Source organism: Salmo salar, chromosome ssa13 (assembly GCF_905237065.1).
Source record: "Salmo salar chromosome ssa13, Ssal_v3.1, whole genome shotgun sequence".
In the NCBI taxonomy this organism is placed as follows: domain Eukaryota; kingdom Metazoa; phylum Chordata; class Actinopteri; order Salmoniformes; family Salmonidae; genus Salmo; species Salmo salar.
In genome coordinates, this window is record NC_059454.1 from 12,372,270 (window position 1) to 12,385,427 (window position 13,158).

At 43.3% G+C, this 13,158-nt stretch overlaps 1 protein-coding gene across 2 annotated transcripts in view; it reads left to right on the forward strand.

The window, feature by feature from the left end:
* The window catches only part of LOC106566484 (laminin subunit beta-1), an 85,611-nt gene that overhangs the window by 14,349 nt on the left and 58,104 nt on the right, over nucleotides 1-13,158 (forward strand). Inside the window, exons 1-2 of one of the 2 annotated variants that reach the window (XM_045692941.1) lie at nucleotides 3,791-3,905; nucleotides 9,926-9,997. In XM_045692941.1, coding sequence (XP_045548897.1) covers nucleotides 9,934-9,997 — 64 coding nt within the window. In that variant the 5' untranslated portion in view covers nucleotides 3,791-3,905; nucleotides 9,926-9,933. Of the gene's footprint in view, nucleotides 1-3,790; nucleotides 3,906-9,925; nucleotides 9,998-13,158 lie in introns of those variants that run through there. The other variant, XM_045692942.1, reaches the window with a different exon arrangement.

Here is a 13,158-nt window from a genome sequence, read left to right on the forward strand (position 1 = left end):
TTGATGTATTTGACCTGTGTATACATATTTGACGTGTTTGACGTGTTTGACATATTTGACGTATTTGACGTGTATACATATTTGACATGTTTGACGTATTTGATGTGTGTATACATTTTTGACGTATTGGACGTGTTTGACGTGTGTATACATATTTGGCGGATTTGACTTGTTTGACATATTTGAAGTATTTGACATGTTTGACGTGTGTATATATATTTGATGTGTTTGACGTGTATATACATATTTGACGTACTTGACGTGTGTATACATATTTGACGAACTTGACCTGTGTATACATATTTGACGTGTTTGACGGATTGGATGTGTTTGACATATTTGACGTGTTGGACACATTTTACTTATTTGAAGTGTTTGACGTGTGTATACATATTTGACGTCTTTGACATGTGTATACATATTTGACGTGTTTGACGTGTGTATACATATTTGACGGGTTTGACGTGTGTATACTTATTTGACGTGTGTATACTTATTTGACGTGTTTGCCGTATTTGCCGTATTGGACATATTTGAGGTGTGTATACATATTTGACGGGTTTGACGTGTCGGACATATTTGACGTGTGTATGCATATTTGACGTGTTTGACGTGTGTATACATGTTTGATGTGTGTATACATGTTTGACATGTTTGACTTGTTTGACATATTTGACGTGTGTATGCATATTTGACGTGTGTATACATATTTGACATTTTTGACGTGTATACATATTTGACCTGTTTGATGTGTTTGACTTGTGAATACATATTTGACGTGTTTGACGTATTTGATGTATTTGACGTGTTTGAATACATATTTGACGTGTTTAAAAAAAATTGTATTTCACCTTTATTTAACCAGGTAGGCCAGTTGAGAACAAGTTCTCATTTACAACTGTGACCTGGCCAAGATAAAGCAAAGCAGTGCGACAAAAACAACAGTGTTACACAAACAAAACGTACAGTCAATAACACAATAGAAAAAAATCTATGTACAGTGTATGGAAATGTAGGGAGGTAAAGGCAATAAATAGGTCATAGAGGTGAAATAATTACAATTTAGCATTAACACTGGAGTGATAGATAGACATATTTGACATGTGTATTTGACATATTTGACGGAAGGGAGAGTGAGGTCATGTATTGCTCTTCGGTTGACAACCATCATCTCTATCTGATAGGTCACAGATGTGTCTGACTATGAGGAATGTAATCTGTCTCAACTCTCAACCTCCACTCCAGGTTGTTGTTTGGCTGAGGGAGGGGAAATGCTTCCTCTGTCCAGGTTACGTTAGCTCCTCGATTGGGACTCCATCAGGTTACTATTATTTGAATGTCACACATACATTCACAGTGTGATTCATGTTTAAGATCATATTCAACTTGACCATGGCGACCTGTTTATGAGTTCCGTTGATTCTGAATATGTTGCGGTAGCCTTGTCACATGTCGTGCCCCACATTGGGCTCCACCTCAGTGCCCTTTCATAGAGCGGGTCAAAGGTCATGTAACCACAGAGCAGCAAATGTGAGGGCTGCTTTGTTCCGTCATGTGATTTCTGTGGTCTAGCTGGCTGACACACAACCTTACTGCCGGCTCTTACGGAAGTTGAATTATGGCACATGAGAGTCCCTCCCACTTTGTGCACGGAACTGAAAGGATTTCATATTATTGGAAACCTCCACAGTTTCTCTGACTTTGTTATATGTCCACATTATGCTAAAGTGATACAGTTCAACTTTTAAGGTTGCGGGGGCCTCCTGAGTGGTGCAGTGGTCTAAGGTACTGCATCGTAGTGCTAGCGGTGCCACTAGAGATCCTGGTTCGAGTCCAGGCTCTGTAGCAGCAGCCATGACCAGGAGACCCATTTGGCCCAGCGTTGTCCGGGTTAGGGGAGTGTTTGGCCGGCAGGGATGTTCTTGTCCCATTGCGCACTAGTGACTCCTGTGGTGGGCTGGGTGCAATGCACGCTGACATGGTCCCCAGGTGTTTCCTCCAACACATTTGTGCGGCTGGCTTCCGGGTTAACTGGGCATTGTGTCAAGAAGCAGTGCGGCTTGGCTGGGTTGTGTTTCGGAGGACGCACGGCTCTCGACCTTTGCGTCTCCCGAGTCCGTATTGGACAAGATGTAACTACCAATTGGATACCACGAAAAAGGGGTAAAATAAAAAGGTTCTTATTTCATCCAATAGAAATACAGAGAGCTTTAAGGTTCTGGGGCATTATGTGAATTTCGTTATCAATGTTCATAAACTTCAATTAATCTACTCAGTCTGCAACCCAGAGTTTGTAAGATTCTGGTTGAATGAAACAGACGAGAGTCCCAGCTTACAATAGTCAAAATGTTTATTCACGAGGGTACTCTGAATTTCATTATACAAAGACATCCATTTTATAGTTCACTTCCTACCTATGCACATACATCCACACAAACAGTAGATATTCTACGCACATACATACACACGAACAGTAGGTGAGTTGTATCCCTCCCCAGAGTTCTCACCACTGTGTATCACTATCCAGCGCTGTCAGTTACGTTCCCCCGAGATTAGAGGAACCTTGAAAATGACTCCCTGTCCTATCATAAGTTTCTCAGAGTTCTAGCCAGGTCGGGTAATTGTTCTCGGTATTTTCTTAGACACACACATTTATCTCCCTCCCAGTCCAACCTAGTTGGACTTATGTTTAATACTTTAATTATTCCTTATACATGCTACATAAACTATAATCCCTAATGGTTACGTTTCAGGGTAGAATAATTTAATCATTTTCTTTAAACATATACAATCTTTTATCAGGTATCTTCTTTTTTCATCCAATAGAAATACAGAGAGCTTTAAGGTTCTGAGGTATCTTCTTATTTCATCCAATAGAAATGCAGAGAGCTTTAAGGTTCTGAGGTATCTTCTTATTTCATCCAATAGAAATGCAGAGAGCTTTAAGGTTCTGGGGCATCTTCTTATTTCATCCAATAGAAATGCAGAGCGCTTTAAGGTTCTGGGGCATCTTCTTATTTCATCCAATAGAAATGCAGAGCGCTTTAAGGTTCTGGGGCATCTTCTTATTTCATCCAATAGAAATACAGAGCGCTTTAAGGTTCTGGGGCATCTTCTTATTTCATCCAATAGAAATACAGAGAGCTTTAAGGTTCTGGGGCATCTTCTTATTTCATCCAATAGAAATACAGAGAGCTTTAAGGTTCTGGGGCATCTTCTTATTTCATCCAATAGAAATGCAGAGAGCTTTAAGGTTCTGGGGCATCTTCTTATTTCATCCAATAGAAATACAGAGAGCTTTAAGGTTCTGGGGCATCTTCTTATTTCATCCAATAGAAATGCAGAGAGCTCAGGTTTTTTCTTCTTCTCTTGATGGAAGGCCCTGTGTTGTCGGTCTGGTGGTCAGATTGGGTGCTCCTCACTCTGGTGGCAGGTGGGGGGGGGGGGGGCTCTCCCTGCCTGGCTTGGGAAAATCCAACACAGCGCCTGAGGGACCCCACCCCTCCCTCCCTTCCTCCCTCCCTTCCTCCCTCTCTCCTTCCCTCCATCCGAACCCCTGCCCAGAAGAATGGGGCAGTGCATTCCGCCGGCCTAGAGACCATTTTCCCCTTTCAAATAGTGTCTCTCAGAGTGACAGATGAATTTGAATAAGAATCGCTGTACATTCACCCCACTGCCCCGATGACGAAGCCAGGGAGAGACTGGGTGGCCAGCCATACAACCATCTGATTGGCTGATATTATTCAGGCTGTTTTTACATCGCTACAGCCAGTTGTGCTTACAAGTTTTTTTTTAATACACACGCTGAACACACACTCACACACACACCCACAGACACTCTGGAACTGAACCGGCCTGCAGAAAGACTCTCACCAGAGAGGACTGAGTTAAGCTTGCGTGGCTGTGTGAGTACTTAGATCTTATTCATATTATTACTATCCCAGCTAGCACATTTGGTTCCTTGAAAGTTGTTGGAATGTACATTTTTTGGTGTCCCATTGGTTCTGGGAACGAAGCCATACGTCCCCTGACCGGTAAAACTGAACATTTTCGCCTGTTAATGGGAACCTAAATGTTTAGGTTGCAGGGAGGTTTGTTTTACTATGCTTCCCTGAAAGGTTTCCTGGGAGGTTTTATTAACATCCTGAGAACGGAAATTATTGTTTTTTTGAAGGTAATTAAATAACATTCATTTCTTTTTTTAATTTAACCTTCTATTTAACCAGGAAAAGCCCATTGAGACTTTCTGAGAAGATTCTGAGAACATTCTCTAAATTTTGTGAAAGTTTTGAACTAAATGTAAAGGTTATTTGGATGTTTTTGAATAACTTCCTTAAAACTTTCACTGAATGTTTCAGTAAGACTTAATAACACTACTAGCTTAGTTAGAGTTCTGTTTTGAACTCCAAGCACATCTAGGCACATGGACATTTATTTGCTTCAGCATTAATCATGCAAAAACATTAATTTTTCATCATGACACAGCATCAGTGAGACCCAAACCTAGAATCTTCTATTCTCTGTCCATGGAATTAGTCCACTGCGCCACCAGGATGGTGCTAGCATGCCATGTTTTCATAACTCATATAAAGCTGATCATTTTAATCTATTCAAACAGACCCCATTTCAAAGGAAACCAGCACTCATTAAGATCTGGTGTAGCTAATTAGTGGGTGTGGCCAACACACAACATGAGAGGATAGAGAGAATTTTGTTGAAGCTGAGAACGGAATCTATACGTTTTTAAATAACATTATTAGAACATCCTCTTAATGTTACTAATGTTCTCTTGTATTTTTTTATGGAAAGTTTTCTTAAAAGTGAACTATGCAGAAGTCGCGCCACCATTTCCTGGTTGTTAAAATTCGAATAGTTCGCCTAATTTCAGTTTATGTGACAAAATATGCAAGTTATTGTAGAGAATCATTGTACCATCTAAACCGCTGTGAAATATATTTTCCATAACCACAAATATTGTATTTTCAGCTGTTTGAAGCTGGTGTACAAAACCGAAAGTAAAAGATGCAAAAATCAACTTATTTTTATTTAACTAGGCAAGTCAGTTAAGAATAAATTCTTATTTTCAATGATAACCCACTGTTCCTAGGCTAACTGCCTTGTTCAGGGGCAGAACGACAGATTTTTACCTTGTCGGCTCAGGGATTTGATCTTGCTACCTTTCGGTTGCTAGTCCAATGCTCTAACCACTAGACTGTCACCCCGAGAAGCATTGAAATAGTGCACATAAGAGATCTACTGCTTCTTAGACTTGCTTTCAATAAGAATGACAGATCTATAACTCACATTTCAATATGCATTTGGTCAGGTTGCCCAAAAAGTCTGCTTTAATGTTCTGAGAATGGAATTATTCTGTTTTTATTTTTTGTCGTTCCTTAAATATGCTGAGAATATTCCAAAACCAAGGAACTGTTCTGCACCATTCCCAGAACGTTGTGGGAAGGTAGTATGTAAAATAACAACAGGACAGCCTCGCTCTCACCAAACTCAAAACAAAAACATATGGTTCTCAGAACGTTATGTGCTAGCTGGGATGTCTAGATAAATCACTTTTCAGAAGTTTGACCTAACAGATGTGTTGTGTCTGATTGTCTGAAAAGGTTTTAGAACTTTGTCTTTGTGAGTTAACATCTGTGCTACCAGCATGTTACACCCTTTTGCTTTTTTGAAATAGTTGTATGAGTATTTTTTGCATACAGGCACTTTTAGTAAACACATCCTGTCAGACATTTGTATTATTATGTTGTTGAAATGGTGAATTTGAAGGACTTGAGATACTTTTATGGTAGATTTGTTGGACTTTGTGAGATACTGAATTGGCGTTCTGTGATAGTTAAGTGTGTCCTCTGGTAAACTGGTAGATTTCTGTGGCATGTTGTTGTCTTGGTTTTTGTGGTAAACTGTCAGCTGACTTAAATTGACATGATTTTCTGTAAACTGTTCTCCCTGTGGTTGTTTTATGTTGGTGGGAAACTGTGGTGGTGGCATTGTGTTGCAGAGCTGTCCCAGTGTAGGACACTTCAGCAGGGTACAGTGGCTGCAGAGAGGGGCCCCAATCCTCAAGGGTTTCTACCCACAGAGAGACCCACCAGCCAGGCTCCTGCCAGCCAGCCTGCCCCCAGCCCTCAGCCAGCCAGCCCCCCCAGCCCTCAGCCCCCAGCCATTAGCCCCCAGCCAGCCTGCCCTCAGCCCATCTGGCCCAAGCCTGCAGTAGGTAGCGAACCAAGCATCGTACGCTCCCAACAACTGAATGGGTAAACCCAACCTGTTGTTTAAAGTTGAAACAGATTTTTTCCCAGTTCAGTAGCATGCATTTTCTCGTCTTATTCTGCATAGTCACATTATGGAAGAGCCATGCAGGTTTGGTCATTGGCCTTATGAGAACAGCAGAAAGTGGAGTTAACTCTCCCTGTAAAAAGGATATGACATCACTGTGTGATATCAGCGTCCCTCTTCCTCACTGCTTGGCACTTGTTAATCTGTAACAGAGGTAAATGTACAGTTTTGAAGGTTTGTTTGAAGGAATGTTGCCCACTGGGCACAGACGTCACTTCAACGTCTCATTTTGATTTACATTTGGATTTGTTGTCAACTAACGTGAATTCAACGTGAAATTAAAAAATATATATAATCATTGGATTGAGGTTAAAAGTTGGGTAAAAAAATATGAAATGCTCTTACGTTGATGTCTTTTTGCAAATCCAATCAGTTTTCCACATTGATTCAACATCACATACAGTGCATTCGGAAAGTATTCAGACCCCTTGACTTTTTCCACATTAAAGTCTTGGATATGACACTACAAGCTTGGCACACCTGTATTTGGGGAGTTTCTCCCATTCTTCTCTGCAGATCCTCTCAAGCTCTGTCAGGTTGGATGGGTAGCGTTGCTGCACAGCTATTTTCAGGTCTCTCCTGAGATGTTCGATCGGGTTCAAGTCCGGGTTCTGGCTGGGCCACTCAAGAACATTCAGAGACTTGTCCCAAAGCCATTCCTGTGTTGTCTTGGCTGTGTGGTTAGGGTTGTTGTCCTGTTGGAAGGTGAACCTTCGCCCCAGTCTGAGGTCTTGAGCGTTCTGGAGAAGGTTTTCATCAAGGATCTCTCTGTAATTCATCTTTCCCTCGATCCTGACTAGTCTCCCAGTCCCTGCTGCTGAAAAACATCCCCACAGCATGATGTTGCCACCACCATGCTTTACCATAGGGATGGTGCCAGGTTTGCTCCAGATGTGACGCTTGGCTTTCAGGCCAAAGAGTTCAATCTTGGTTTCATCAGACCAGAGAATCTTGCCTTTTGGCAAACTCCAAGCGGGCTGTCATGTGCCTTTTACTGATAAGTAGCTTCCGTCTGGCCACTCTACCATAAAGGCCTGATTGGTGGAGTGCTGCAGAGATGGTTGTCTTTCTGGAAGGTTCTCCCATCTCTACAGAGGCACTCTGGAGCTCTGTCAGAGTGACCATCGGGTTCTTGGTCACCTCCCTGACCAAGGCCCTTGTCGTGGAAATTCAGTACTGAGAGAGACTTGGTCTTGGTCATTTCTTCAAACAATCATCTTTATTTAATATCGATTAATTATTGCAATAATGAGACCGTCAGCCCACCAGTCTTGACTGACAGTTAGGCTGAGAGTCTAGCCTTTACAGACGATGCACGGTTTTTATATAGCTGATACCAAGATTGCTTAGTCAGTCACTTCTAACCTTCCCATAAGCCACCTTGGTTATCTACACAGGATGGTCTTTTACTTAGTTTCCCAGATGCCAGGAAGATGAGACAATGAGGCATTGTTTTTAACTCTTCCAGGCTCTCTCTCGAGTCACACACACCACATCTTGTCTATAGAATGCTAGCTTTTAATCACCAACACAAGTCAATTGTCAGCTTCAAGCCATCTCTAGTAGAACCCATGTCCTCAACAACCAGACTAGCTGCAGGGTGCTAGAGTGGAGATCATCAAACACAGCATTAGCAGGACAGAAATATCTTAATGTTCGTTAAGTAAATAATTGTTACATATCCAACAAATAAGGTGAATACATAATTTTTCCCTCACACCCTTCTCCCCCGATTGCTCAGTTTGTCTGGGCGGCCAGCTCTAGGAAGAGTCTGGGTGGTTCCAAACTTCTTCCATTTAACAATGATGGAGGCCACTGTGTTCTTGGGGACCTTCAATGCTGCAGAAATGTTTTGGTACCCTTCCCCAGATCTGTGCCTCGACACAATCCTGTCTCGGAGCTCTACAGACAATTCCTTTGACCTCATGGCTTGGTTATTGCTCTGACATGCACTGTCAACTGTGGAACTTATATAGACAGGTATGTGCCTTTCCAAATAATATCCAATCAATTGAATTTATCACACGTCAACGCCGATCAAGTTGTAGCTCAATTTCGAGTCTCAAAGCAAAGGGTCTGAATTCTTATGTAAATAAGTTATTTCTGTTTTTTATTTTGCATGAATTTGCAACAATTTCTAAAAACCTGTTTTTGCTTTGTCCTTATGGGGTATTGTGTGTAGATTGAGGAGGACAAATATGTATTTAATCCATTTTACAATAATGTTGTAAAATAACAAAATGTGGAAGAAGTAAAGGGGTCTGAAAACTTTTTGAATGCACTGTAGATTGTTTTGGTTGAAACAACGTTGACTTAACCAGTTTTTTCTCAGTTGGTGGTGAGATTACTGTATGTTAGATTATTTTGCCATGGTAAACCATATTGACAAAAAGTCTTAGAAATGACTTCATTATCATTGGTTGGATTTGGTACTATTTGACAACTTTCATTTGTTTGAGACAAGTCAGATTAGAATAGTTGGACATCACTAATCTGTCTTCCCACGCACACATCTGAAGGAACACATGCTCTGACCCATTTAGCACTTAAAGCTGTGTCTGTGTAGACTGTGTACACACATCTCCTTTCTCTCCACAGTCACATGACACGGTCACAGAGGCACCTCTCTGACCTCTAGGACATCCCATGACTCCCAGAGAGCCAGTGGGTGGAGGGTCACCAGCACGTAGAGACATTTCCAAATAGATATAGGTTACTCCCCGACAAAGGTCATCCTGTCACGATCGTCTAAAGGAGTAGACCAAGGCGCAGCGTGCTTAGAATTCAGCCTTCCCTGTAGCTCAGTTGGTAGAGCATGGTGTTTGCAACACCAGGGTTGTGGGTTCGATTCCCACGGGGGGCCAGCACAGAAAAAAAAATCTATGAAATGTATGCATTCACTGCTGTAAGTCGCTCTGGATAAGAGCGTCTGCTAAAATGACTAAAAATGTAAAAAAATGTAAAAATGTAGAATTCCACATGTTTAATAAATATGAAACTCACCAAACAATACAGACGAAGCGTGACGTTCTGGGCTGCTCACAGGCAGCTACACAAACACAAGATCCCACAAAGCACAGGTGGGAAAAGGCTGCCTAAGTATGATTCCTAATCAGAGACAACGATAGACAGCTGCCTCTGATTAGGAACCCTACTCGGCCCAAAACAAAGAAATACAAAAACATAGAAAAAGGAACATAGAACGCCCACCCATGTAACACCCTGGCCTAACCAAAATAAAGAACAAAAAACCCCTCTCTATGGCCAGGGCGTTACACATCCTGACAAAATGTGTCAGAATTGTAAAAGCTTTGTTCCATTGAACATGCGGAAAACATGTAAAGAATAAAATAAAGCAATTGTCATTATATGAGGAGTGTCTTAGTCCTGCTTGTTGTTTTACTGATATAAATGGCTGGGCCCTCCAGTGTTTCAATGGAGGATCATTGTGGATTATGCTGCAAATTTATTACAACTTTGAAGACCAATTGATGATATTTCACTTTCACAGAGATATTTGTTTGTCTTACTCACTCAAAACGCACACACTCTCTCCCACTCTGTGTTTCAGCCTTCCGGATGACCTTCTGTCAAGGTATACTGACATCCGCCATGGCTGCATATCTGGGCTTCTTCATTTTGGGTGAGTGTAAGTTTCAGTTTTATCCTGCTCTTTGTAAACATTAAGTTTACTGTATTACAGTCTGTTTCTATGGTGATGTATTCTGTCCTCTCACCACTCCCATCCAGAATCACAACACTCTCAGCACAAAAACACTCACATGATGTTAGTGTTTGTCACTCAGAATCAGCTGCTTCCCCTAAACAACAGGATAAATCTCACTATGGGCATATTATGCCACAGAATCCCACACTGGAGGACTATAGTAGTTTGAGGCATCTGGTTTTTGAAAACAGGCCAGGCTTTGATGACCTTGTCTATGGTAGAGCCCCACAACAACTCACTGTTTTCTCTGTTCCTCCATTCTCACTAACCTCTGACCTAACCTAGTCTGTCTCGCTCTGAACCCTGTGTTTCTGGTCCTCGCTCTCACTTGTATCACCCTGGTTCTCAGTCCAAGATCCTAAGGATTTAGCGTTCCTTCATTTGCTGTTCACGCTTAATTTTTTCTGCCAAACATTCTTGGTGAGATTCTATTTCCCAAACAGAAATATTGCTTTTTTGGTTCCCTCTCTCCAGGGCTGGATTGATATCAGACAGTTTAGACCCTGTGGTCTGGAAAATGCTAGTGCACCCTGACATTAAAGTTTGAAGGATTTGATTAATTAACATCCCATATTTATGCAGCCAAACATCAAGGAAGGAAGGGAAAGTAGAAGCGACGGGGTAAGGAGGGTATAACAGGGAAGAGAGGAGGGTATAACAGGGAAGAGAGGAGGGGGACACAGGGAAGAGAGGAGGGGAACACGGAAGAGAGGAGGGGAACACGGAAGAGAGGAGGGGAACACAGGGAAGAGAGGAGGGGAACACAGGGAAGAGAGGAGGGGAATACGGAAGAGAGGAGGGGAACACGGAAGAGAGGAGGGGAACACAGGGAAGAGAGGAGGGGAACACAGGGAAGAGAGGAGGGGGACACAGGGAAGAGAGGAGGGGGACACAGGGAAGAGAGGAGGGGAACACGGAAGAGATAAGAGGAACACAGGGGAGAGATGAGGGGAACACAGGGGAGCGAGGAGGGGAACACAGGGGAGAGAGGAGGGGAAAACAAGGAAGAGAGGAGGGGAACACAGGGGAGAGAGGAGGGGAACACAAGGAAGAGAGGAGGGGAACACAGGGGATGTGAGGAGGAGGGGGAAAACAAGGAAGAGATGAGGGGAAAAACAAGGAAGAGAGGAGGGGAACACAGGGGAAGAGAGGAGGGGAAACACAGGGAAGAGAGGAGGGGAACACAGGGAAGAGAGGAGGGGAACACAGGGAAACAGGGAGAGGAGGGGAACACAGGGAAGAGAGGAGGGGAACACAGGGAAGAGAGGAGGGGAACACAGGGAAGAGAGGAGGGGAACACAGGGAAGAGAGGAGGGGAACACAGGGAAGAGATGAGGGGAAAACAAGGAAGAGATGAGGGGAAAACAAGGAAGAGAGGAGGGGAACACGGGGGAGAGAGGAGGGGAAAAAGAGAGGAGGGTAAATTTATGGAAGAGAGGAGGGGAAAGCCAGGGGAGAGAGGAGGGGACTGAAGAGAGAGGTCAGTCATTTAGTGATGACATGGAGTGAAGAATGAGCAAAGCAAGGGCGTGAGACGAAAAAAAGCTCATTAGTGTCCATATTGGACAGAATGGGCTGATAGAGAAAAAGAGGGTATTAGAGCACAGCTTCATTACCAGCAGTGTGAGAAAGCAGAGAGAGACCTGAGAAGGCAGTCTCTGTGCCCTGCAGCACTTGCACACACAGACATCTGATGCACAAATTTCCTCAGAGGTTACAGGTTATGGCCATGACTGTTCAAACATGTTTTACAGTTGCTGGTCAGTTCTGTTGAAGTCGGATGATTACATATTTCGAAAGCACACTGTAAAACATCCCGCAGTGACACTTTGTCAAATTCCATGGCAAAGGTCCATGGCAAAGGTGCGGGCAGTAATGTAATACTGTGTGCAATGTGTTTGGTTTTGTCACATTGTCTCAGGGTAAAGACTGAGGAGGAGAGTCCATGGGTGTGACTGGCACAGCGACAGCTTCCTTAGAGAGGAGACAGACACAAACCCCACACTTCCCTTCCTCCCCATCACATGATGTTGTTTTACTAGTGTGTTGTAAGGAAGGAGAATCATCTCTCTCTCTCTCTCTCTCTCTCTCTCTCTCTCTCTCTCTCTCTCTCTCTCTCTCTCTCTCTCTCTCTCTCTCTCTCTCTCTCTCTCTCTCTCTCTCTCTCTCTCTCTCTCTCTCTCTCTCTCTCTCTCTTTGTTTATTTCTCCATTTCATACACCATAATCACTGTCTTCCCTCCTAAACCACAGATGTGTGAATGAGGGCAGGTTGGCAGGGCAGGTTGGCAGGGCAGGTTGGCAGGGCAGGTTGGCAGGGCAGGTTGGGTGCAGTGCAGACAGGGGATTGCTTTACTGTGTTGACACCATCGAGCTGCTGGCTGATGATCCTGACTCTGATCTTTCATCAGTCTCTTACTACCAAAGAGGATCCACTCCTCAGACTGTTGTTCAGTCTCTTCCTACCAAAGAGGATCCACTCCTCAGACTGTTGTTCAGTCTCTTCCTACCAAAGAGGATCCACTCCTCAGACTGTTGTTCAGTCTCTAACTACCAAAGAGGATCCACTCCTCAGACTGTTGTTCAGTCTCTTCCTACCAAAGAGGATCCACTCCTCAGACTGTTGTTCAGTCTCTTACTACCAAAGAGGATCCACTCCTCAGACTGTTGTTCAGTCTCTTCCTACCAAAGAGGATCCACTCCTCAGACTGTTGTTCAGTCTCTAACACCAAAGAGGTCCACTCCTCAGACTGTTGTTCAGTCTCTTCCTACCAAAGAGGATCCACTCCTCAGACTGCTGTTCAGTCTCTTACTACCAAAGAGGATCCACTCCTCAGACTGTTGTTCAGTCTCTTCCTACCAAAGAGGATCCACTCCTCAGACTGTTGTTCAGTCTCTTCCTACCAAAGAGGATCCACTCCTCAGACTGCTGTTCAGTCTCTTACTGCCAAAGAGGATCCACTCCTCAGACTGTTGTTCAGTCTCTTACTACCAAAGAGGATCCACTCCTCAGACTGCTGTTCAGTCTCTTACTACCAAAGAGGATCCACTCCTCAGACTGTTGTTCAGGCGAGATCT